The 27,782-nt window shown below is 44.2% G+C and overlaps 1 protein-coding gene across 5 annotated transcripts in view; it reads left to right on the top strand.

Annotated features, from left to right (window-relative positions):
• GPD2 (glycerol-3-phosphate dehydrogenase 2) overlaps positions 1 to 27,782 on the top strand; it is a 76,561-nt gene that overhangs the window by 46,824 nt on the left and 1,955 nt on the right. For 4 of the 5 annotated variants that reach the window (XM_078869190.1, XM_078869196.1, XM_078869203.1 and 1 more), the window contains 11 exons: positions 635 to 798; positions 10,183 to 10,347; positions 13,763 to 13,907; positions 14,693 to 14,886; positions 15,685 to 15,819; positions 17,933 to 18,111; positions 23,128 to 23,259; positions 24,968 to 25,126; positions 25,798 to 25,910; positions 26,063 to 26,141; positions 27,337 to 27,435. In XM_078869190.1, the coding sequence (XP_078725316.1) occupies positions 635 to 798; positions 10,183 to 10,347; positions 13,763 to 13,907; positions 14,693 to 14,886; positions 15,685 to 15,819; positions 17,933 to 18,111; positions 23,128 to 23,259; positions 24,968 to 25,126; positions 25,798 to 25,910; positions 26,063 to 26,141; positions 27,337 to 27,435 (1,564 nt within the window). The remainder of the gene's footprint in view (positions 1 to 634; positions 799 to 10,182; positions 10,348 to 13,762; positions 13,908 to 14,692; positions 14,887 to 15,684; positions 15,820 to 17,932; positions 18,112 to 23,127; positions 23,260 to 24,967; positions 25,127 to 25,797; positions 25,911 to 26,062; positions 26,142 to 27,336; positions 27,436 to 27,782) is intronic. The other variant, XR_013639366.1, reaches the window with a different exon arrangement.

Below are 27,782 nucleotides of genomic sequence, written 5' to 3'. Positions count from 1 at the left end.
AAATACAACCAATGCAAAGTGATCCAGCGATGAATGCTAACTCTGGCGCGACAGTTTTGGTGACAATTGATCTGGCTAATCCTTTTATTCTTTGGCACATTGTCTGACGTTTTGCTCCGTGTGTTGGGAGCTTATTGAGGAAGTGAATCGACATTCATTCACCTCCTGAAGAAGCTTCCAGCATGCGGAGTGAAACATTGGGCGTAATTCCAAACATCACGCGGTACAACCCAAAGACACATCATGGTGCTATACAGTGCAACCTTGAAATCCTGCGTAGTAAATGTGTATAATTTTTTCAAAGAAGCTGTTTCCAATTTCTCTAAATGCATTGAGTTGTGCATTGCCTTGTGTTCATTATATCAGCCACTGAATCCAGTTTACATGGGGTCTACGGTTCAGTTGTTAATGCCACCCACAAATGTTGCAGGACAATACCTTATTGTGCTTTCTTTGCTGTATACGACAAAGTGTTTGTGCTTTCGCATTGGGTGGCTAAAGTTTATTTCTTCATATTCTTTCATATCGCTCGGTGGAGTAGCAACATCTGATAAGTCTACGTCAATCATACCGTGCCACTCGCCCGCTCACATGGCTGTTTGCCTTCGTCTGCTTGCCTCTTTTTTTCTGGCAGATGGTGGCAGCTGCCCTATTACTGGTTTGGGATTAAGATGTACGACCTGGTTGCTGGCAGCCAGTGCCTTCGGAGCAGCTACCTGATCAGCAAGAGCCGGGCTCTGGAGTTCTTCCCCATGCTGAAGCGGGACAAGCTTGTTGGTGCTATCGTCTACTACGACGGTAAGCGCCAGCGTCTGGGAGGAGAGTGCTGGGGGTGGGGGTGACGGCCTCCGAATGATGAGGGTGTGTGTTACCCAGTGTGTAGCAGGAGGTAGGGTACATAGGTGGACGAGCTTTAGGAATTACTAAACAATTATCATTAATAAGTCTTACCCGAGCGTCTGTTGGAAAGTGCTCTTTTTGAAATGGGATAATGGTGCCAGTAGTCTGGTGCTATACTTCCAGTGAATTAAATTAGGTCGTAGTAGGAATGACATTATTTACATGATATGTTACTTCTGTGTACGCAATGCGTAGATGTGGTCAGCAAAAGAGTTCAATTGTGCCTGTATTTTAAAGTGTCTGAACAAGTGTAAGCGCCTGGCTAGTTGTGGTCTCTAAATGGTATAGAAGCACTTCAAACAAGGCCCTTGTCCTCTGATGTTATTGTTTATGAAAACATGGATTTTTAGTAGAAGAAGAATAATAATAAACTCAGTATTAATGTACGTTCACACATAAGCAGGTATTCTGGATGAGACTTGGTAATGCTAGTGGTTGGAATTGCAGGACACCCTGCTTTGTTTCTCCCCATTCCGTTGCATCTCGTGTGAGGAACTATCACATTTGATGTTGTTCAAAGCATCCAGTTTGTTTGCCAGTGACTGTTGTTGTCTCCCAAGCGTTGTGTCGGCAATTCATGACCTGGAAAATTCCATAGGGTGCAACCCTTGGAAATGACCCTGGGGCCCCTCGTTATGACTCATTAGTTCAGCACGGCCACCCAGGCAAGTTGCCAGAGACACATTCTCAAGAAGAGGAAAAAAAGATTTGAAACAAAATGCTGTTCTCTTTCAATTTGGCAGGCACGAGGAAGGAAACCTAATAAAATGATGGCACTGCCACATATTGACCCGTTACTGATTGTTTAGTTATCTTTGATCGCATTTTGAACAAGTGCGGCACTGGCAGCCTCGTTTAATGACAAACGCTTTGTGATGTGTATACCGAGAAGGCCGCTCTCCATATCACACCCTGTCTGTTGGCATACATGAAAATATAAGTAAGGTGTTAATAACGGAAAAGGGTATATGTTATAAAGTTTGATGATGCTGCCGTGGTATGTAATGATGTGCACACTGGACTTGTAACGCTGAGGTCGCTGGTCCGATCTCCTGGTTCAAGTTTCTTATATTCCCCCACCTCTTGTCTGCACCCAGCAATATAAATGACAGTTGATTGGTATGCCGCATGTGTTTTTTTAAACATCTAGACGGCCTTTAAAGGGTAAGCTAGCAATACATATGCTCATGAGATGCGTATATACGTCTCCTGCGTGGGTGAAATCCGCACCTCCGATTAGCATGGTTGGCTGCGTATGGTGCGAAAGAAGTTCAACATACAAATTTAAGCAGAAAACAATGGAGGTTTTGAAGTCCACCTCCCCAGCAACTTCGAGGCTCAGGAGAACATTCGAGGCCCTTGAGGTGGAGTCAATGTGGAAGGTCAGAAAAGTGCAGAGGGAGGAGTGAGTTTCTCCAGGAGTGCAGGACCAAGCCGTCTCCTCTGCTCCCCACGCTTCGTGGCACTTGACACAAAATTCGTTGTATGGGATTGGTGAGAGTGGCAGTGACACATGCGAGAATGAAATGTTACAAAACGTAAGTGCTCTAAAAACTAATTATTCTACCATTGACCACATATGAGCAATCCGGTGGTTGAAAATACAAGCATATCAAATGGCACTGTCTGGATTTTTTTTGTCTCTAAAAAGGCATTTGATTCAGTGGAAGCTGCTGGAGTTATCCCAGCTTTCACAAACCGAGACCTTAATAAAAGCAAATCTATAGATCTAATCAAAACTATTTATAAAGATAGAACAGCTACACAGAGATTGCATTAAGTATTAAAATACAATTCACAAGAGTCAAGAAAAGAGATGCACTCACACCAAAGGTATTCACAGTGACACTGAAGACACATTTCTGAACATTGAATCGGAGAAATATGATTCCAGATGAATGCAAATTAAAGGAAGGGCACGAGCATTGCATTTGGTTCTGCTCTGTGATTTGCATGTGAACACACGTTTTTGTCGAGAAAAGTTGCATCAAGACTGTCGATGGTAATCATTACGGATGCCACCTCTCTCCATCGCCAGGCACCCCAACCTGACTGCGCATTCCCTACCACTGGCCCCGCACAACGTAACCAAACGACCACCGCCAATCCATTCTGTTATTCTTTCCACACTGGGCAGCCTGCCAAGCCCACCCCACTTAACAGAAGCCGCTGGGCTAGGGACAGATTTCTTGCGACAGTGGTCGGCTGCGTTTCTCCCCAGTGGCTGGCGAAAGGCAGGGCAGCGAGAGTGGAGGGATGTGCCCATAGAGCGATCATTCCCCAGTGGTCCCTGTGTTTCTGTTGTGTGGTATTTTTTTTCCCCCTTTTTCTCTTCCCCCGCTCTTTTGTCGAGGGAAGTTTTTTATGTTGCTAGTTTTCTTGTTAATGAATGTTAATTGGAGGCCTGAGAAAAGGTTAAGGTCGAGGCTTATGAAGCTTTTTTTTACTGTGGCTAAAAAGTGCATATTTTATTGTTCATAATATATCAATATTTAAAAAGACAAAGATGGTATACATATGAAGTTAATTTGCAGTTGGTTCTTGAAATTAAGTCATTGCCACATTCACATGATATTTTTCCACAATCTGTTATCAACTGGAATATGCAAACAAGTGATTGCAATGATCATGTGCATGATATTAAAACTATGTTGACAATTGGTCAACAGTGTTTATATATATATTTTTAAAGTGGTCTTACCATGTGTCAATGCATGGCCATACGTTCACCTGCTGAGTAAATGCATGTTGATAAGGATTGCACTTCGAGGTCTGCGTTGGCAGGGGAAGACAATTTACGGCACATTTATAAATAACGCGATCTAACCCAAAAACGTTTATTATGAATTTACAAGAATGAAACAGTTTATGATCACGTTTAAAAACGATCCAGCTCAATTTCATGCAAATTCTGGTCTTCTGAAGGTAGCAAGCGTACCTTTTGCCTACCTATAAAAGATTTATCAGCGTTGCCTCTAAAAATAACAAAAAATGTCAATACGAGAGTAAGAGCCAATTATCCAAACTGAGTCGGAGGGTCCTATATCCCCGGAGCGTGGTTTTCAAGTTTGGGAGCAAGGGCGCACAGTTTGTGTCGGTAAAATTGATTGGGGTTGACGCGTGAGGGACGCGCCTAATGAGGGAACTGACACCAGTGGTTAGCTCGCTGGCACGTCCCCATTACTGCGCTCCCCGTGGAGGCTTGCTGGTGCGGCCGGCCCCTTCGCACGAGGGGACCGCCGTTCCTCCTCGCTTCCACTGAGACAGCCACCCTACGTACATTCACATCGTCTTGGCCTCAAACGTGTACATAGGGACACGTATTGCAGCGTATGTATCTCAGAGCTGGGTGATTCCATCCAGAATCGTATCCGAATCCTGTGATACAAATGTGAAGTGGATGAATATACACGAATCTTGTTCGATACTTTGTGATTCCACCATTCAGGGATTCTGTGATGGAAGCGTTGAAAAGTAGAATAGGATTATTTTTTGATTTTGTTGCGAATCTGGCTTAGCTAAGCTTCGGCCATGCTTAGCATAGCTAAGGACAAAGTCGTATATTCCAGTGGCGATTCTGGCGGCGGTACTGGCCGGCTGGAATCGACCGTCATATTAGCTGGCCAGTATAGACCATAGTCGCCATAGAACAAACTGCATAGGCAACAACCTTTTTATGTTTCAATGGCAATTCCATGAGGCCTGGCAAGGCCGCCACAGGCTCTTCAATCTTACCTGAACACCACATTGGGCTCCACGTCTTGGCTCCTCCTCGATTCTATGATTCCGGTGATCCCATGATACCGTTGGGGAATTGATCCCATGATACCGTTAGGGAATTGTATTTGATTCGATGAATGCAATCGTAAACACATTCTAGGAATAATGAGGCTCGTGCCATCTCCAATATGTACATACTATACGGGGTTTTCTTTCTTTCCCTTCCTGTATGGTTCTTCTCCCCCCACATCATTGTTGGCATTTCTCCCCCTGCCCTTCCACTGCCAATGGCTGTCCTACAGGCTCCGTGCTGTGATTTAGCAGGATGCCCACTGAGCGAGAGCGCTTCCGAGCACACTGGCGAGTCATTGACCAAATGTGGTGCCGTTGGTGTCTGCACGTGCGCCGCTGCCATTGCTTGGTTTCTGTCATAATTCCCCCTTCACTTACTCCCCCCCCCCCCCTATTTGCCATTATCCGGTTGACTATTCTTTTGATTTATTGCAATCCCTTTCTGTTTTCCCGTCACACTGATTATATATTTTATAATCGGATTTTGTATAAATGTATATTCATGTGATGTTCATAATCGGCGTAAATTTCACTCTGATTACTTTGGAGATCAGAATTACATCTTATTGCAAGGTTTTTTAGTTTTTGTTTTATGATGGAAAGTGATTTAATATAGTTTATAATAAAATGTTCTAAATATATTTGAAATAATTAACACGGACAGACAATGACTACTCACTCATTGCAGGGGTTACACACACCAATCAGAATAACATGCCGAATTGAAATAGCGAATAACGACCCTGAATCGTGATAATGAATAGAATCACCAGGGCGGCAACACTTTATATACCTCTAATATATTGCATATACACCAAAACCTCACCCATCATGGGTTTTCCCATCGCGGATTTGACCAATTGTGCCAAATCTATTGCAGTACAATTTACCGATCTTGCCCAAGTGGTTCGACAAGTCGCGGTTGAGCGCGAGATTCTTGTATAGTACGCATCATAAATAAGTACCGTACAGGTACTCTAACTGCACATTGCTCGCGATGATGCTGCTGTTGAAGAATCCACACGCCCAGGTCGTCACGTGTTGTTCCCAGTGTCCAGTGAGGAGGCAGTGAGGTTTAGCCGCCCGCAATATTTCTTTCTACATAATATTTTTCCCACTATACATTTATTGTATATAAGTTATATTTAACACTTTAGAACAAATTCCTCATTTTACATGAACGATACTTCCAGTTTCTACTTTTGGTTAATGTAGGGCAATACAAAAGGTGGGGGTTGTCGTATTACGAACCATGAACCAAACCCTAGTTTCCCGTTCGCCTTTCAGTTTGCGTTTCACGGATTTTCTGATTACGGCTACTTTCAAGAACGTAACCCTCGCAATAGGCAAGGGTTTGGTGTTTTTTTGTTTTAGCATTTACAGGCATTAAAATCTATTTAAAAACTTGCATAAATGCTCTGAAAATGTATTGAGAAAGTTTTGTATAGTTTTGCATGCGTTTTGTGTGTAAGGCTAGATCCGCATTTGCATTAATTCTAGATTTGAAGCTTTCGTGACTGCAAGGATTCATACTCTTTGTTTTTTTCGGTAAAGTCACGTAGGTTAAAAAAGAAAACAAATAAATTCAATCACGACGTTTCGGAGGCAACACAAGCTTCCGTCTTCAGGTAAAACCGTCACAGCAATTTTGCTGTGACGGCATTTGCATTGTTGGTGTAGACTGTAGAGGATTAGAGAGTAGGTGCCCCACAATTAGAATGAATCTCAACAAATTCCATTTTGAGGGAATTATGGTGTTAGTCCAGCTCCGAACGAGTTAAGTTAATATTTTCCATTGGCAAGGAGTTTGCAAGTTTGTCGAAGGTTTATTCTGGCAGCGGGTGGAGCATTCGCCGAGTGAAGAGCACGCTGTGCCGTGAATCCGGTGACTTGAGTTTGATTCCCGGCCATGGCTAAAATTAGTGTCCAATTATGTCTAGAAACGGTGCTAGTTTCCTTTCACCACCCTGATGAAGTCTGGACAAACACTTGCCACGACCAAACACATCCTGGAGAAGACCTTCATGCAGCAGTGGATTGATAAAGAGCTGTGAACCAAATCATCATTGTATTATGCTAGACTATGGACTATCCCATAAGTCTAAATAAGAGTGGACTGTACACAACATTTGTTTACATATTACTTTTAAATAGCAGAACATCTTTTTATTTTCATACATTCTTGGAGATAACTTGAGTACAATGAGCACCCAAATATCTGTATATATTTTTTGTTAAACAACAAGCTCTCTCAGTGGCTGTCTGTGAAACACACAATCGTGCATTTGCAGATTCCATTTCAAAGTTTGTTTTAAATTGCCATGGTGCCGCAAGACCGCTGCCAAACCCTTCCAATTTGTTGTTGGGCACGTTTGTCCCTTTGTGCGTGTGTGTGTGCCTGCAACTTGTCCGCAATTAATCTATTACTGCAGGTCTGCGCCTTCGCCATGGGTTTGCCTTGATTCTTGCTTGGAATGTAGCACAGATCAAGCTGCATTTGTTCATGTATGTATGTGTGCTTGAAATCAGTGGTAATGAATCGGGTGTATCTTTAAACTGTTGTGCGAATATTCTGGCACAATGCTCACCATCATCATCAGCTTCAGCCATTAGTAATCCACTGCTGGATGAATGCATCCCTCAGCCATCACCATCTCTTATGGTCCTGCAGTTATTAGTGATCCACCTAGCAGCTGCAAACGAGCTGATTTTATCACTCCCCATCTTTGCGGTGGATGTACTGTCAGGTGTGTTCCGTCCTCTGACTGCCACTCTATCGTTAATGTTGCCCATCGGCCATCAACCCTTCGAGAGACGTGTCCTACCCAAGCCCACTTACTTGTGCGATGTGTATGCATCTCTCCATGCTTCTTTGGACGCTTGAGCTCTTGCTTCAATTTCCTTGTCAATGTTCATGTTTCTGATTCATATCTTAGAGCAGGTGATATTAACTGATTAAAAGTCCTTCCTTAGCCACATCGGTATGCTGCTTTTCATTAAAATACATGAAAATGTAATGATTTAGAGCCATTTGTCAATCCACTGCTGGTTGAAGGTCTCCCCACACCCATACGGATTGTGTAAACATACCTCACAACGCTGTTGAGTGCGGATTGGTGTGATCGTGGTGCCCAGGACTGGTGCAGATGTATCAACAATTGTGTTAACAGTGGCCAAGAACCTATCTCAGGTTATCCGGGTCTTGGCACAGTGCGACAACCGCTGTGCCACCCCACGGCCACTTGCACAGATTCGGAAATAGAAATGCTCTCTTACACTGAGTTACTTCGGTCGTACGGCGGTTGTGCAGCAATGTAAGTTACGTGATAACGCTTTTGTGGCGGCCTCCTGAGAGTCAGGTCTACATCCCTGCAGCGAAATTTCAGGCTCTCGATTGCACATGAGACGATGCCTCCAGGCAGTGGGAGGGCGAGGTCTGGGTGACCCTCAGTTCGGTCGTGCTGTCGGTGTGATGTGGAGCCGGCTACGGGGAGGTGAGGGTGACCAGGGGCCAGTGGTTGCATGGGAATGCATCCAGCGCAGTGAGCCGTAGCCGAGCCTTGAGCCATCCATCCAGCCATCCATCCAGCCATCCAGGCATCCAGCCGGCCGGCCAGCCAGCCAGTAAACCGCACCCCCCCCCAACCCGTGCTTGTGCCAGCACATCACTTCTGATTACTGTAACCCCGGGCGACTCTTCCGCCGGTCCCCTGCTGTCTTTGGGGGATTTGTTAGATGAGAGGGCAGTGGCCAATGCACACATACTAATAGGCAGTAGAATGGGTGGTAAAAGATACACGGAAGAGTTTATTGTTTAAAAAAAAAACTAGCAAAAATCACGACAATGCAGCTTGTCTGTCTGATGTTTCCAAGGAGGGTTACTCTTTAATGTATTGAAATGACGTGCTTTTTTTTTGCTTATAGCTAGAGCTAGCGTAAGCCTTCAAAGGTGTTTTCATGCATCTCACTATATTCACTCCATTTCTACAAAACATTCACCGATAAGTGTGCCTGTAAGAGCCACGGAGGGGTTTTCTCTATAGAACGAGTGTGGGCATTTGAGGGGGAATGGGAGCCGACAGGCAGTGGCTCTCCCCCCCCACTTGGATCTTGCTGTTCTGTGTCCCCCTGCTACTGATGACTCGTGACAGGTGCACATGCTGCGAGTTCTATCTGATGATAACCCTACCTTCACTAAGCCCGTCCCATGTCCTGACATTCCACTCTCCTTGCCCTACTACTAATTTTTATTTTTGACAATCTTTTTTCTTGTTAAATTTGTGTCAATGTTTTTTGTTATTAAATGATTGCTGTCGCTTCACATTGCGTCATTTTCCCATGGATTATTTTGTATATTTCAATTATTTCCGTGTTTGTTTTATACTATTGAAATGAATGTGTTTCCTTCGACATGTTCCATATTTTATATCACTACGCACCAAGTGATAAATACCAGTTTAATATTTTAGTTTGTTCAAAAGGCAGAGAAAATATGTTGCGCCTTATATGTGTGTTGGCTGAAATAGTTTTCAACACCATTTGGAGTGAAATCGCCCAATGACTCTGGTTTTAGCCAAAATGGCTTTTTTTCTTAGAAAAATTCTGGCAGAAAATAAATAACGCTGTCATATTTCACCAGATCAGACAGAATCATTCACTTTTGAAAGAAAAAAACCCAACTAATTAGCCTCAAAATTTGTAAGTTCAACTTCTCCACGCAATTTTATTTAGAATTCAATGTGGGCAATCACTGCTTGTGGCTACATGGCATCTGTGCTTCTGTTACATTTCTTACTCTGCAATACCGGGTTTCACAGTGGGGTGATCGGCAAGTGCGGCGAGCAGAAACCACTATGCTCCCGCATGGGAGGGGGGTGCTGATCCTCCACCCGTCAAGGCGACTCTGCCCAAATTGCCATGGCACTAGTACTCCCTGCTGGCCAGTCTCAACGAGCATCTTGTCCTGGCACATTACGGGCACCTTGAGGGGCTGTTGGCAGCCCAGGTACACTCGCTGCTCTTCATCACCAGCTGTGTCCAATCGTTAATTTCTCATCCTCTTGTTTTTGCTACTGCTGCCATTTTTTTACCGTACTTGGCTTTGAAAGTATGCTGCCAAAAAAAAGAAAAAGACGCAATGTGATGACACAATTATGGTCATTGATTGCTTTACGATAATCAGTCATCAGTGCAGCTAACTAGGATATTTGATTGAAATGACATCTCTATAAATGCATATAATTAATTCTGCTACCATCACATACAAGTCCAATCTTAAAGGGAAACTTTCCATCTATTTCAATTGTATACTATTACCGTGTATTTTTTATGCTACTTATGATTCCAAAAATATATCTGTGCTATCAAGTAAAGCAGGAAGTTAATGTTTTTCCAGTATTATTGGAACATGGTTCTAACCCCACAAAATGCAAGGTCAAACATCCACCTGGTATCTTTTTGCGCTGTCCGTTTCCTTTCCTGTGTCTGTAGGGCAGCACAACGACGCGCGGATGAACATCGCCATCGCTCTGACGGCCGCACGGTATGGGGCGGCCGTGGCCAATCACACGGAGGTGATGCAACTGCTCAAAATTGCAGACCCAGAGACGGGCAAGGAGAAAATCTGTGGCGCAAGATGCCGCGACAACTTGACTGGTATGGCTCCCCTTGCGAGAATTTCGCCTACGGGCGTACGAGTGGGGAAGGGGTGCTGTTGTGAATCTGCGTCACGAGTGTTACGAACCCAATGACATGACTTTGAATTCAGGACATGGCTAAAATCAGTGCAGAGTATGAAATTCGAACCTGTCCTGGGCCTCCCTTAGGTCGTCTCAATCTTACACAAGTGCCTGGTGCAATGTTCAAACATCAGCACTGTGTGGAAACAAAGGCGTGGTGCTGGCCAGACCTACTCCTTGTGCGACGTGTCGGCCTTGATGGATCACGAAAAGCCACTTTCCCCGTTCGTCTTTAATGCTATATGGGGGTTAGTTGTCTTTTTTTGTGCACGAGCACACAATGTGTGAAATTTCACCCCAATTAACATGAAAATAACATTAGACCATCGCGTTTTCAAATAATGATATGCTAAATGTCCTGTGGTACAGGACAGATTTGCAGTAAATTATGGAAATCCAACATATTTAACGCTTTCATATTTGCCAATTACTTGCGTGAATGCTCTCGCATATTTCTTCTATAAAGACCTTTATTTACACTTTCGACTCCCATTATTTATTCTCATTTGTCACTGCTCATGGCCTTTTTCGGTGACCATTGTCTGTCGGCCGGACGTATATTTGTGCCAACGTGAAGCAAAGCCGTACATCGTGCGGCCGTGTCTAGGTCTAGCACGTGTGTCGTGACCTGGCGTGTTCCAAATGGAATTGGAAGATGTTGGCTTGTGTCCTTTAATGATTTATTTGCTCTATTTGTGGTCGTGTTGTGCGGACATGCTCGGAGGGCTGTGGGTCATGTGTTGGCATCGGAGTTTGCACGCCGATGGGATTGTCTAATTTCATCTTCCTCATTAGCAGCCTCCGTTGTGACTGCTTCTTCCCTTTCCAGTTCAGGTTCAGGTTTAGGTTCAGGTTTAGGTTCTGGTTCTCCACATTCTATTCCTGAAGTATTCTGCTGGGGACTCCTTGACGATGTGGCCAGCGTTGTTGAACCGTCTGCTCAGCAGTCATTGTTGTCGACCCAAGCAGAGTTGCGATGCCAGTGGAAGAGAACAGCAAAGGGTGTTGTTTGATAACCAGCAGAGAAAGTGCATTGAGACAAGTCTTCATTAGCAAGGGCGATCTGGCATGAACCCGAAGAGAATTAAATAATCTCTTGGGGAGATACGTTGTGTACATAGGGTCCTGGAAGTAGAATGCCAGGGGGACGTTTCAGGGGAAAATGCATTACACAATGGTAAACGTCGACACAACTGGGAGTCTATTGCTGCAAATCGTTGGGATTTTAAATCAAGGTAAATGTAATGCATGCGAGTGGAGACTTGCATTTACAGTGGTGAGTGGCGTACCTTAACCCCATATTTTGTACTCATTTAGGTTACAATATAAAATTAATGTTTTAGTCAAAATGGCTATTGGAATTTGAATTCGATACATTTCACTTTCCCTGCTTATATTCAGTATTCATAATGTTGATCATGTTCGGTATGCTGTTATTCGTACTGGATATTCTTTCCAAAACTCGGCAACTGAAGCGCATGTGAGAATGTGTTCAAATGTAATTCTGTCATCCCAAAAAAAAGGAGAGCTGGACAATATTGTAGTCATCACATTCTTTCATTAACAAAACACACACTAAACACTGTAAAAGTAGCGTGATATAGGCGTGCAGTGTTTTCTATGACGGGCTCAATAAATAATAACTGAACACGGCCTGGCAGGTATAATTTGCATGGAGGTATATTAAGAAATTGAAGACCGTCAGGTCTCAGGAGCTCACATCTCTCTCCGACCATGAGTGTATGCCACACTACTCATTACTTAGGCATTGCATTAACGTGCACTGTTATCGACGGTAACCAATCTGCTAGGGCCGCGGGGAAGCCTTTATCTGGGTAGAGGCACGTAGGTGTTGCGTTACAGGCCTGTGACGTATGGTCTGGGTTGTTATTGAGGTGCATCGTGCAATTTTATCCCATACCCTCAATTACTCTAAGTATTTATAAGAAGGGCCCTGCATTGTTTCTCTGCCCACACATTAGATGGCACGATAGCATGGTGTTGGTTATACAGGTGGCTTTGCGTTTGATATTTTTTTGTAAAATGTATGAGAAAGCAAGTGTAAATGTTTGTGTTGCCCATCTCGTGGATGACATCAATTCTTGCCCTCGTCATTGGCATTCAAATATATAAAAGATACTGCTTGGTAATCCGATAATACTCATTGCATGTACGTGACGCGGTGGATTTTTTGGCTGCTTCGTGTGTGGCTCATTTTTCTTCTCACCACTTGTGCTGATGATTTGCTTGCTGTTAATGCCAGGAAACGTAAAAGATGCAGAAAGATACACCCACAGAAGCAAGCCACATTAGCACTCGACTGATATTGAGCATTGAGTGCCGTGCTGGCTTCCCTGTCTCAGTCCAGTAACACTCGTGTTCTGCTCACATGGACGAACGGGAGAAATACCCATGTTTGCAATTAGCATTAGTGGAAGCCCAAAACCCCCCTAAATTGTGGACACGAGGAGTTGTGGTTAGTGGGAATGCTCACTTGGGCATGCAAGGAAAAGTTTTGGCAGGAATTTGCCAAAGTCACCATCCAAGGGCAGGCCAGGCAGGTTGGAAAGGCAGAGCCCTATGATGGGTTCAGGTAGGGTCATTCCTGTAGAGGGGGCATATCATAACCCACTACCCGCAGAAGACACATGGTTCATTTCTGTAAGATTCATGCCACTTAACAGATATAAATGTGTATGCTTCCATTTGTATTCGGCATGTTAATTTATTAAATCACCTACCCAGTGATTGATTAAATCGCCACTATTCTCTTTTTACTCTCATTTGTATTGTTTATGATTTTTGTTTCTATTTATTATGTAGTATTATGCATCCCATTATGTTAAATGTAACATATAATTTGCATATCATGGGCTGAAGTCGTAAATCAAATCTCATGCATAAAATTAGATGCATGTATTGTAAGAGTAGGAATTGACTTTAATTGATGAATCAAGCATCATTAATATGCCTAGTTGTGGTCCACGCTGCTTGCCTTGACTTTGTGAATATCAGACCAAACGCTCAATGTTATTCAAGAGGTTCATGGTGATCAGCAATCGCAGGAGGAACTATAGTGTCAGAAATTGGAGTCATTCCCTGTGCACCACGGGCTGTGGCAAGACTGCTCATTGAATTCCAAATTCGTTTAGTGTATAATTTTAACGAGTATTAAGTGGGGTGTGGAAAATACAGTGTCATAATTTTGAACGAGTGATTACTTTTTGCAGTGTTATAATACAAATAAAAATTTGCGTGGTATAATATTTTAATTATCAGTAGTCGCGTTATAATTTTTGTAAATGTTCTTGTACGTTTTTTTGTTGTTGCAGGAAAGGAATTTGATGTTCGCGCCAAGTGCGTTATCAATGCAACGGGTCCTTTCACAGACATACTGCGCCAGATGGACAACAAAGATACCCCGAAAATTTGTCAGCCAAGTGCTGGTGTCCATATAATAATGCCCGGCTATTACAGGTAAAGGAAAACAAAAATAACCCGAAAATAGTGCGATTTTAAAATAGGGCCAGACCTGTCCTTCTTTTGTCCCTCGATTCAGTTACGTCTGCAGCACTCTTAGCGGACTTGTGAAGGTCGCTGGTTTCCAACAGAGTGCTCGGGCTAACGTTACAGCCTGAAATTCCATCTCAGGGGGACCCGTGTTTGCACAATGTGGCTGCATGCCCATACAGTGCTGCCGAAGTGGAGGCACTTCTATTGTGCATTGGGTGTTCACGGTTATGCTTTTACTTGCCGAATTATTACATCCGGAATATCAATGCATGGCTGCATGCAAATCAAATGTTTATGCGTATGATTAGTGCAATGTTCAATTGGAGCATCGTGCATCCGCTTGATTTGCTAAATATGAGCAGGATTCTAGAAAATAATGCAATTCAAAGGTGATTAATATTGCTTTCATAAATTTGTTATAACATGCACACACATTGTGCTTCTGTTAAGTTTGAATTCTTAAGGACGGAACTCAAATAATTTCACTGCCCAGCCATTAACAATTTTTTTTTCTCAGTGGTAAAGTGTAGCTCTGACGTCTGTCCGCGTTGCATCGCGTGTTTTGTTCGGCACGATGTCCGACGTTTCCCTCTACATGCTGGAAGCTTCTTCTGGAACTGAATGGAGCAGCGCACGTAATAGTACAGCGCCACTACGAAAATCAACATCGTAGGTGAAACGACGTGAAAACGTTTCCTGGTTACGTCCGTCCGGTGACGAGTGCACCCTTCTCCACGTTTTCCCTGTAGCCCAGATAAGATGGGTCTGCTGGACCCTGCCACCAGCGATGGCCGGGTCATCTTCTTCCTGCCGTGGGAGAGGACGACGGTGGCGGGAACCACCGACACGCCCACTGAAATCACGGACACGCCCTCCCCACGCGAGGAGGACATCCAGTTCATCCTCAACGAAGTCCGGAACTACCTCAGCCCCGACGTGGAAGGTGTGGGGATGGGGGGCAAAGGGACGCCGTTTGTCCTGTGTGATAAGCGAGATGCGTTGAACCGGTGTGCTTTACGTTGAAGATGCTGCCGTGGTGTGTAATGAGTCTGCGCACTGGACTTGCGATCCAGAGGTCGCCGATACGATTCGATCTCCTGGCGTAGATCTGCCAGTACGGCAGTTGATAACAATGGGCAAGTTTCCCCCGACTCTGTCCATCCAACGTAACACCACAATGAGCCGAATGGTAGGTCATGTGTATTGCTGGAAATATTGGGTCATGCTTCTTATTCCAAAATGTATGACCAACGTGGAAGAGTAGGCCAATATTACCCTTGAGAGTGGATTGCTAGCAGTGCTCTACCTTAACCATTGGGAACCCATTGACGTTTCTTATATTTTGCAATGGAGGACTGGAAATTATGGATTAAAAGAATACACTTTTTTTTATCGGGTTTGATTTTAAGACATGGGTTTTTGATTATGACATTGGCGCACAGTGGTTTACATTTGTGAACGGTGGGTTGCGTTTTTGCGATGTAGTTTTCGCAGTGCGACAGGAGCTGTGTGCTTTGGTAACGTCTGCATGCAGTTATTACAGGATTCGATTCATTGGCTCCTCTATGCTTGAATGGCATCAGCGGTGAGCGTGCTGACCATCAGTCTGTTCTTCTGACCGAAATTGTTGCAGCACTCATTTGTGGTGTCTGGTGTCACTGCCATTGATCTTCAGAATGGCCCCAGCCATCTCGTGAGGGCTGCTTCAGTGATTTTGCTTGTCCGGGCGCTTGTCTTGCAGTTCGTCGAGGAGACGTTTTAGCGGCCTGGAGTGGGATTCGCCCTCTAGTGACAGACCCTAACTCAAAGGACACGCAGTCCATCTCCCGCAACCACGTAGTGCACATCAGCGAGAGTGGCATGGTCACCATTGCCGGTGAGTGTCTGCAAACAAAACAGCCGTGGAATCAACACAGATGCTACAACTTTCCACGAGGGTATTTTGATAATTTTTTTAAGTGCATTATATTGACAAATATCACGGAGTAGCTTTCAGCATTTGTCTTTCAGTCATTTTGTCTTTGCTGAAAAAATATATACCCGTTGCAAATACAAACTACGAACGCTATACTGGGCTTGTTAAGTACATCAGGATTTATGTTAACAATCCGCCGTATAATCGCACCAAAGCATATGCTGCATGTTTAATTCTGTAGTGGATTCTTGTGCAGTGTGTCCTTTGGTGGTAGCGCCAAAGTTGTTGTTTACCACTGCCCCTAGCGGTAGCGGTAGCTAGGGGCAGGGAATCCAACAGGACATTGGCAGTGTTGATTGTTAGCTATTTTATTCTAAATGTTAAAAGTTAACACGGGCACCTATGATTTGGACAATGTTTCTCTGCTTCCTTAATTCTAACGCGTGAAGAGAATTAATTCAATTATCATTCTGATTATTTAATTGCGAGATGAACGTTATACATTCTGTGGTAGAGACACATTGTTATGATATTTCAATATTTGTTTGATTTAATAGCTTCGATTTTACAAATGACCGATGTCAGAATTGATGGAATAACATGCGTTCACCGCAGGAGTAGGAACTGCACTAAACGCACTCCACCTGTTGGGGCTGGCATGGTAGGCCGGCCATCCAGGTCTGTTTTCGTGCAACGCTGTTCACGAAAAAACTTCGTTTAGCGGTTTTTGGAATTTGACCCTGTTGGTTCTCGAGGAGGGTTTTCGCCCCGCTTGGATCACTTGCACCGCAGATGGGCAGTAGTTAATGCATCCGGAATGCACGCAAACTGGCTCGCGCCGCGGCCAGATGGGACGAGAGTCTGGGGGGCATAGGGAACAGATTGCCCGGATTAGGGAATAAAGCGGAGTTAATGAACCCAGCAGTGCACAGAGAGCCGGGGCCTTCCAGCGACTCACACCTCACTCACTGTTTTCCCAAACCCATCCTCAGCAAACTTTGTGCTCGCACTGATCATCACGTGGCATCATTTTGGGTGCTGAATGGCAAAAGGTGCACTAAAAACGCACAGTCATTTCACCAACACATGGCTGTCGTGCACAAATGTACGTGGCGTCTGGAAGGGAACTAAAGTTAATACTGTGCGTGCAAAATGTGAGGCCAAACATTTAACGGTCTTTTTTTTTTTGCAAACAAATGGTCTGTGCTTTGCAACTACGTTTACGTTATGCAGCAGTTGATAGTCCCTCTTTCTTCTTGACATTTTTATTTTGTCAAAGTTTGTTTGGATATGTTATTTTACATATATATAGAAGGCTGAGACCTACTTTCAATGTGGCACAGTTTAAATATTTAACTTTCATTATTTTGTTTTACTCGTGGTTCATGATAGTACCTCTCTTTGAGTATTCCTTTACATATTCTATTATTCTCATATACAGTATTTACAGTGGATCCATTTGAAGAAACAAGGAACTAACACCTGCATTGGCTTAATTGCCGTTCCCACCAATATGTATTCATAAAAAAACAGCCAATTTGGAAAAATATTTCGACTATTGGGCTTTTATTTAAAAACCATTATAAGTCAGTCGATCGGCAGGTCGCATGTGATGCAATAAAGTGTGGTTACCCACACCTTCCAAGGTGTCCGGCCAGTGTGAAAGAATCAGCCAAATACCCTTTAGAATGGCTCTCCAGAACTCCCTCTGTTGCAGGTCCTTCTCAATCTTCGACATACAGTAATACCCCGATTTACGTCGTTTTGCAGATATGTCGTCACTTTATTAACACCGCTACCTGATTTGTGTCGCCTCAACCCACACTTACGTCACCGACAGCATCATCCGTCCTTCCGTCGCCTCGGCCTTTGCCTCCACCTGCTTCCCAGTGAATCGTTTGATTTACGTCGTTTTGATATTCGCCGTTGCACCTTCCAGGAATCCATCCCCGACCGGCGTAAACAAGAGTATATTACCTATAAGGCTTGGGATGTTTACAGTCGCTGCCCTGAGGGGGGGGGGGTGACCGTCGGTAAAGATGGTATCTCACAAGCCCTGTCCACCCGGGTGAAGGTGGCAAGTGGACGACGTACCGCTCGATGGCGGAGGACACTCTGAACGCGGCGATCGCGGCGCACGGCCTGCGGGCCACGTCGCCGTGCCGCACCGTGGGGCTGCTGCTGGAGGGGGCGCACGGCTGGACCCCCACCCTCTTCATCCGCCTCGTGCAGGACTACGGGCTGGAGAGCGAGGTGGGGCACGCACCGCCACCACCTCCGCGCACAGTCTGTCACGATCGCGCACAACTTTGCTGCTCTCCCTGCTCGGTGTGAAGACATTCACTAAATATGGGGAACAGGGCTCACGCGGCTGATGAGAACGGTACATTCTAAAATGTCTTCAGGAACCAGCTTGTCCCTCGCTTACACCAAATGTTTTGAAAAGTCCCATGATTATCAAAAAGCTATTTTCGAAAAAAGGTGTTTCTGGCTGGATTCCTGGCTGGCGGTCACATGCACGTGCGCGGTGATGATGTCACCACGCACATCTGCTCGATCACATCACCCACATACCACAGCATGGAGTTGGGTTGATGTTCGCGTGGCGCTGACATCACACCTCTCCCGTCTACCGACCCTCCACCACGGCCATGTATCCCACGCATATGTGCGGGATATTAAATTGTACCATCATACTTCATACTATAATAGACAAGTTTTACTGGCTGGCTGGCCATCCATTCGACTGGACAGGAGGACACGTCCAGAGGACGTGCAGGCTGCTCACGGTTTTTAAATGGAAATGTACAATGCATCATTACCCACATTTATTTAAAGCATTTCCTGTTTGAAAGAAAATTGTCAAATTTGGGTTTATAAAAGACGTTTTGTAATTCTTGACTTAAAGCTTTCGTGACTGCAGGAATTCATATTCGCGGTCATCATCAGCCTGATGACGACCGCTTGCATTGCGATGGAAACATTGTAAATTTTTTGTTATTTTCTTTGAACCTATCTACGTGACTTTAACGAAAGACCCAAAGAATATACATTTTGTAATCATCATCAGCCATGGTCAATCCACTGATGGATGAAGGCCCTCCCCAAGCCTGCCATCATCTCTCATGGCCCTACGATGTAATAACCCGCCTAGCACCTGCACACGAGCTAATTTAAAATGTCGAGATCAGTGTTTCTAAAACTCATCATGATCTGTATTATTGTTACATGATATGGTCTAAAGTTAGCTCACTTATTCTTGACTATGTTTGGTGGTGAGATGGGCGGGCACGGGGAAGGGGGTGTGTGGCAGATGATGCGACAGGGCTCATACTGTTCCCTCCTGACAGGATATTAACAGGCTGCTTCAGCATATTCTGCAACTAATGTAAGCAATTAAAACAGCACATCACATGTGCCGTGGGGGTGTCATTCAAATGATGTTTTCATATTTGTGGGTTTACACCACCAGTTGTCAAATAATTCGATATCAATAAAAGGAACCTTTCTGAACCAGATGCTTAACACCTGTGTATATCATGAAAGAATGAGGCCTAACTGTTGAATCAAAATTAGTGGACCTTTTCATATTTTCGACAGAAAAGAAGTACCTCAATCTGGAACGATTCCTCATCATCCTATTCAAAATAGGGAGATAAAACTAATTTGCAGAATTAGCCTCTCATCACACACATATGCTATTAATGTGTGGCAGTGAGATGGATCGAGGCATCATGGAACCCTGTGGAGTGGCAAGTATAATGTTAGTCACTCGTCCAACAGTGGAGAGAACACGGCTGCTAGCACTGATGATGTTTCACTTTGACGATCCCAGGTGTGAGTTAATGCACAGGGTGCACACATGTACATTGAATTTACCCCTGCAGAAAAAAAAACTCGCATAACATGGGCATTGATATCAGATCTTATCCCTCTGGGGTTATTAAAATGAGTGCCACTTTGTGCAAAGTCAGTCTCGGTCATCCTTTTGGAACCACTTTGCCTTCCACCTCCCCTCCCCACCCCGACTATGCTAATGTACCTCCGGTATGTGAGCAGAGAGGATTTGCCATCCCATTGCTTATTTGAGCATAGAACACTTCTCTGTTTTGTGTGTAATATTGTCACCAGCAAACTAGACACATAGAGTCTCCTATAACGCGTGGTGTTGTTTGTAACGCGAATTTTGACATAACGCGATGAATATATAAGGGAACACATTTTTTCTAACGCGGACGCGAATTGGATGTTACGTTATTCAGTGAACGGAACAACGTCGTGCGAGTAGGAATAAGTGCTCGTACGACTGCCTTGGCGTAGCATCACAAGGCGGGATGCTGCTGGATGCTTCTAGATTGCTACACACGCTCCTCAAGTCTTTGTTCGGCCCGCATACACATCTCGCGTGTTATCGCGGACTTTGCTTTACCCTATATTATTTATTATAACTCGATTTTTTCATGACGCGGTATTCTTCAGGATCGCAACTTCCGTGTTTTAGGAGAACATGCTGTGCTAAGAGTGATCGGTCGAATGTCCATTGTGCGAAAGAAAATTACGCAAGCGACTACGCTTACATTTATCAGGCTTATTAAGTGAATAATTAAATTGGCATGCTTCTGTGCACACGCATCGCCTACTGCGCTGAGACAGTGAACTCGCCTCACTTGGTAACCTGGTTTAATTGAAGCCACGGTAGCTGGGCCCAACTCTCTAACACAGGCATCATCATCCCCCCTGGGCCACCCGGTCACCTCCCCTAGATGTTCGTTTTAAAAAAAGGATTTCCCCCCTCGTGGATGCACACGTGTGCCGCCCGGTTGGGTTCGGTTTGCCAGTATAATCCATCCCTTCTGGTGCTTGTCTTTCTGTTGCTGGACATCTCTTTGAGGCTCCGTTCTCTCATAACTTGATATGTCCTCAGAGGCTGTCCTTCAGCTTGAGATAAGATGAAAGTACGGAGTCATGGGACCAGACGGTGTGGAAGCTTTAAGAGGGTCGTTTACCTACTGCAGGCTGCTGCGACGGTGGCATGTGTCATATTGAACTCAAACGGCATGCAGCATAGAAATGGGAGGGGGGGCATATTTGCTCAGATGTGTGGGTCACCTCTTGCGTTCGGCACCGTAAAACTTTTCGACGTGACTCCGTATTATCAGCTGTTGACAATGAGCTTTTGCCGGCACGTGTTGTTGGCTAATTTTAACAACTTCACAATGCTTGGACGATGTCACCGAGAGCTTTGCCAGCTCTTGGCAGGGTGTTGAATGTGTTCGTTGGGGAGATATCCAGCCCGTCGTCTGCGTCAGCCCTGACGTTAGTGGTGCTCTTCAAAGGAAAGCACCTTTGTTTTATCACTGCTGAGAAATCTTGAGATGAGAAACGATTTTGAAGTTCCTGGCAGATCAACACAAGTTAGCTCCTGACACAAAAGAAGCTGTGTGGAGCTTGCGTTGACACGGACCGAGGCTTGGTTTCGGTTCAACAAGCCAAGTTTTAATGGACTTGATTGTGGTAATGACCTGGGAGGTAGGGTGATGGCTTGCTGCAAGGATTTGCTTATGTGTTACGTGGCTCAGTTTTAAGCGAGTATCACAGACGTGGCATTGATCGTATAGAATCTCTGAATGCGTTGCAGAGTTGATATTGGCATTGGAGCGTAACAACGACGATTTATTGTAATGACTGTCGCTGATATTTTTTGTTGCTTTTTTCTCTGCAAAAGTGGGACTCTTCCATATCCGCTGAGCGCATGTGCCGTCATAGTTACACACGTGAACCAAGTTGCATGGCATGTGCTGTGTCTTCACTAGTAAACATTTGCCGTTGAATGCATCAAACCGCACTCATGTTCCGCCAGAAGGTTAAATGTATAACACTTAATTTGCAGACATTTAATTAATTTTGTTTACGTTTTAACATATCGCTTCGTTTCTCTGCAGCTCTAAAACGGGCTCATATTTTACAGCACTGTTAACCAGATTTAGATTTTATAGATGACAGACGTAACAAATTTGCGCTTCTAATAATGGTTCCGCTGCTAAACACAGCATCTGTCAGTCAGACATGTTAATCACTTGCAATTTTAGCATATGTTCATGTACAGTAGAGTTGGACCTGATTTGGGCTCATTTCAAATCGTGATTTCAAGTCGCTTTTTTGCACACACGTGGTACACTGTTTTTTTTAAAGCATCTAGACCCATCCGTCTACTCGCATGTTAAAATATGTTTATGTGGAATTAAATCATTGCATGAATCATTGTCAAACAAAAAATAAAATGCAAAAGCCCCTTAAAGAATGCCATTAAGTATGGGATTATGGTTGCATCGCTGGTGCACTGTATTTATGATGCTATAATTGCATTTATTTCGTAATGGTTTTCATGGCGCACGCAATTAGTGTAGCGTTTTAATTGCACTGCCGCCAAAGGTACAGCGTACATAAAGAGAGTGATGATTGAACACACGGAGAGAACAATCTCGTGGCTTATACGCAGTGTGCGACAATACAAGTACTTTCCCTCCCCTGTTTCGTAAATGATAAAATTAGCACAGCAACCATCGATAATATGTGAATATGAAACACAGCTCCTATAAATAATGTCGCGCTCCAAAAATACCTTGTCGAGTTAGAGCATCTCCCGAGCTGCGCTCTGTCACGTGCGTATATTTATAAGCATGTGACTTGTGACTCCCTGCACGAGACCAGTCGCCACGAAGCCCCTTCTCAACTCCGCCTCTGAAGCCAGCACACAGTCGACCGCTATGGTTATCCGACCGGCGGTGCCTTAGCATCAGTTGCCAATCACGCCACCCAGGCCACGTGGTGCATACGTGTACATTCCTGGGGAAACTCGTGCGCCCGGGTGTGCTCTCCCCACACCGCTATGTTTATCGCCCATGGTTGCCCTTCTCCTCGCCTGACATTGATACGCTCGGGGTTGCCCAGCTCTGACGTACCCGGGTCTTGTGATTGCTCTCCGCCTATGTGATTTGGAAGGGAACACTCAAGAGGGGAGAGTAGTATTAATAACACTGTTCAGCCTTTGTCCGCTGAGTGCGAACGACCTCCATGCAGAGGGGAGCGTGCGCCGTGATTTTTTTCCCCGAGTCTTAATTCTTTTTTGCAAAACCCCATCAAAATTTAATTGACGAGATTGGATCTTTAACAGACATCGTCAGCTCGCCGTGCGAACAACAACACCTTTTGCACCGGGCGTTGGCCGAGACCGGACGATGACGCGTCCTGCCTCTGGCTCGTGTGCAGGTGGCAATGCACCTGGCCTCCAGCTATGGGGACAAAGCTTTTCAAATCGCCAAGATGGCAAAGGTGACCGGGAAGCGGTGGCCCATCGTCGGCAAGAGGCTCGTCTCGGAGTTCCCGTACATCGAGGCTGAGGTATTGTGTTTTGTCTCCTTTGCAAGGGAGACTTGGTCTCACAGGGCACTCACCTGTGTATGTACAAGTTGATGTGTTCATGATTGTATGTATGTGTGGGCACAAATGGCTGCTTAACATTTTAGGAAGCATTTCGTGTTTTTTTTACTCTCAAATTAATGAAATATAAACTTTGGGTTTTCAATACAAGAATGTAATGTTTCGTTTTCAGCCTGAAAAGGCTTTGAAGTGTTTTTTTTAAATGCGCGCCTGTGGCCAAATCACGCAGAACGCACCCAATCTTGAAACATCCCAAAAGCTAAGCAGGTTTGAGTTTGGATAGCGCATGGATGGGTGACCATCCTGCACAAACAGGTTATCATATAGGGGTTTTGTGGTGAGTAGTAGAGGGTATTGAAGAAAAATAAACATATTACTGTACTTCTATGCTTTCATGGCTATGTTGCCTGCCTTCACCAAACAGCCCTGACCACCATAATGAAAGCATGGCCATATAACCCTTGTGACCAGCACAGACCCGTGGATTGACAAAAGCCTGTACGTGTATTTTGCTTTATTCACATTGAATTTCAATTGCTCAAAATATTTTTTATTAAAATCCAATGGCAATGGGCCTCTGTCTCTTAATGTATCATTCCATACGATTAAGTGACATAAACACCGATATCAAAGGGTGAACTAGCTATCTTTCCAGCCATTCAATTGACTTACTATTGTTGCAAATGTAACATTAAATGTCGACTACATTTTAATTTCATTATCTGGCTATGTGACACAGTGGTAAAGTACAAGTCTTACAATTGGAAGGTTGTGAATTTTAATCGCATGTAAGAGTTGAATCAGTTGATATTTTGTCTGGGGTCATGTAATGACTGCCATTTTGGGGGAAATTAACAAGTAGTTGTCCTCTCGATCTCAGACGCTAAGCAAGTTGTCGCATGGTTACTATTTGGATGGGTGACCACTATGGTTTACCAGATGTAGGCATGGGGAGTGTGTGGTGACTCAGAGGTGGCAGTGTTGAGTGTCACCCTCTTGGGTGTTGGGGTTTTCTCCGGTTTCCTCCCCACACAAAGTCGAGCACTCATTAACAGAATTAGCCGAGCATCCCAATCCAAGACTCCCCTGAAAAGACGTCTCTCGAGATTTGGTGAGGCTTTTCTGGGTACATGAATGTATGTTTAGATTCTTTCGCACGTTAGCCAACCATGCTAATCGGAGGTGCGAATGAAATAGGATCAGACTCGTTCCCTGCCTTATCAGTGTGGCATTTCCACCACTGGCCAAGGACAAGCAACGGCAATGAGTACCGCCCCGACGCTTGTATGGGTATGTGGACGCACGTTGATAATTTTTAATTCCCGTAAAGACAAGTAAAATCTTCTAAGTGTCGTACATTGGAAGATGAGTAAATAAGAAGACGCAGACATTTCATGGCCCAGCTCGAACTCGCGAGGAAAGCCACCAGTTCCTGAACAAGCTCCCACCAGCACATGGAGCAAAACATCGACAATAATGCCGAACAACACGCGGCACAACCTGAAAACACATCGCAGAGTAAGACACAAACCAGTATAAACATATTCCTGGTGTCGTGTTAGCATGGGAGGGGGGGGGGGGGGGCGTGCGGTGCTGTTGTGCTCGTTCTGTAATGTGTGAAGTCGGAGAGGACGCTCACACGAGTTTTCCCCACGTGACGCCCGGGCAGGTGAAGTTCGCCATCCAGGAGTACGCGTGCACGGCCACGGACGTGATCGCACGCCGCACGCGCCTGGCCTTCCTCAACGTGCAGGCGGCGGACGAGGCCCTGCCGCGCGTCATCGAGATCATGGGCAAGGAGCTGAACTGGAGCGAAAAGCGCAAGCAGGTGGGAGGAGGGGATGGGAGGGAGGATGGGGTGGGGTGGCGGGAGGACCCCCCGGGGGGTTGGGAGGTCCAGTGCAGAGGGCATCTGCGCAGCCTTTTAGCCCATCCATCTATTAGCGTGCCACTGTTCTTACTTAATTACAGTAATATGTTGCATAGCTGACTCACTGGGAGGACTGAGATGTATGAAAATATGTGAAAAGATCACGTGAACACCTATCGAAAGTGGCAGTTTTACACCATTGTGTACACGTAGGTTACTGGACAAGGATAAAGCGTCGAGATTGTGGGCAAGGAGCTTGACTGTGCTTTAGAAGTGAGCGAATATGTAATGCAAGAAGAGGGACACATGACTGTGATTGGAAAGGACGGATTGGTAATAAATATCTTTAAACAATGGCAGTCACACCTTGCACAAAACCACCCTCGGTTGTGGGTGGGTAATTGATCAGGGCAGATCATTATTGATGGTCGGATATGTGATGATGTACTTGCTTACCTTTCCTATACGTTGCACTCCTATGGTTTTTTTTGTTATATTGTTGCTGTTACTCTGTTCCCTGTCTACTGAACATCTGTGAAAAAGAGCTTTATAGCTCATCGGATTTCTCGAGGATAAATCTCTGTTCAGATTTTGATGCTGCTGTTATTCTTCCTTCATTTGAATTTCAGGAGGAGCTTGAAACTGCCAAGACGTTTCTCTACACTGAGATGGGTTACAAGGCACGCTGGGAGCAACTGACAGACACCTCCGAAATTAACCTCAACCCAGCCGAAATCGACCGGTAATGCGCTTTATCGTTTTTTAATTAATTTGTACGCTTATAATTTTCCACCACTGCTATTTTTTAAATATGTTTTGTTATTCGTTTTATTTTGCTGCCATTGCTTGCGTTTACCAAATTGTATTTTCATATTTGCTTTGTGATGCGTTCAGATACAAGAAAAGATTTTTAAAGTTTGACAAAGAAAATAAGGGCTTCATCACCACCGTAGATTTGCAGGCAGTTCTGGAAGTAAGTGCACCCTGTGCTGTTGTCCCACATTGCATCTTCCTTGTCCGATTGTGGTGGCATTTGCTTCTTAACCACAGGCATGCATCAGCGTCACACGTTTATACCGGGTACACAAGAACGGTAACTTAAGCTTCACTCCTGAAAACGTTTTCTTGGCCAAAATTGTGAACATCCACATCATAGAAATGGTGTGTAAATTATTTCTCTAGTGTTGAGCTTTAATTATACGCTCTGCAAATAACCAAATTGTAGACACGGCTGAGCATTTCTGTCAAATCTCTTTGCCTTAATATCGCCAGTTCATTTGTCCCTTTTAATCTCCAAAATTCTTTTGTCCTGCATAATCAGAGGCAGATTAGAGTTTGCTTCATAGGCTTGGTTATTACATGTGTATTCTCATAATAACAACATGGCCACACAGGATACTTTAACACAATGTGTAAGATATATTACATCGAAATACATTATCTCAAGATGCTGCACAGTTATAGGAGGAAACATTACAAGCACTTTAAAAATGGAGAAGAAGCATTTACGGTGAATATAATTGCTTCCCATAATTATGTATGGGGCGTTGTTACGATCGGCACGTTTGAAGAAAGAAGTGAGTCGAGTGAGTTGTGAACCAAAGGTTGTGCGGTGTTCTAATATGCAGCAGAAGTTGTATGGTGTATTGTGTAACATGCTGAATGAAATATCTCTCTCTCCTATCACGGAGTAGTTTTCTCCCCTCTTTCACATCACACATTCACTGCATAGTGGCTCTGGGGAGCTGCTCTCGCTGTCTGGATGTGGATATTTCCGTGAATGTAACATTCTTGTTCGCGTTGAATTTCACTCCACAAACTGCATTTTTGTCTTTATCCTTTATCTGAACAATGGCTGAAGACATTTGTAACGGGAATTTTTTTAAAAATTATAATTATTTACTTCAATTATCTGTGTTGCGGATGAAATTTGATACACTTTGTAATCGACTGGCCTGTGTTTGATTACCTTTCCTTTTGTTGCGATGATAATCGCAGCAATTTAGCCAATATTTTTAGGTTAATTTTTTTTTTACACATCCAGAATCTGCATAAAACAAAAGTCTCCAATGAGTTTTGTGTTGAGATGTAGAGGTCTGCAGAAGTGCTTGTTAGAGTTGTCACTCAAGGCAGAGAGAGAGCTTAAGTGTTCTCATTGCCATCTTCAGAGTGCCGGTGACCAGATTGATGAAAACACACTGCACGATATATTGAACGAAGTGGATCTGAACAAGAATGGGCAAGTGGAGCTGAATGAGTTCCTTCAGGTGAGCGATTGCCCCTTATTAACCCACCAACGGCCAAAGGTTAAAGTAAAAAATAAATCATAGTTCCCTACCCCGTTGTATGCATCGTGCATGGAATCCAGTGCAAACCAATTTCTCTTATGCAAGGAAAACCTGGATACTATTCAGGTTCTCATATGTAAAATAAAAACAATAAAAAAATCTGTTTTTGCATTTACCAAAAATTAACACGTGTGCTTATGCATTTTATGAATGTCATTCAATAGATCGTAATATTCCCATCATCAAAAATATGAAGTCGAATGACAATGGGATGTATTTCTAAATCAAATACAAGAAATCCGCTTAACATTTTAATTATGATATTG

This window comes from Lampetra fluviatilis, chromosome 2 (assembly GCF_964198595.1).
Source record: "Lampetra fluviatilis chromosome 2, kcLamFluv1.1, whole genome shotgun sequence".
Classification (NCBI taxonomy): Eukaryota; Metazoa; Chordata; class Hyperoartia; order Petromyzontiformes; family Petromyzontidae; genus Lampetra; species Lampetra fluviatilis.
Note: the sequence above shows the minus strand (reverse complement) of the source record. Positions and strands in the feature narration are given on the sequence as shown.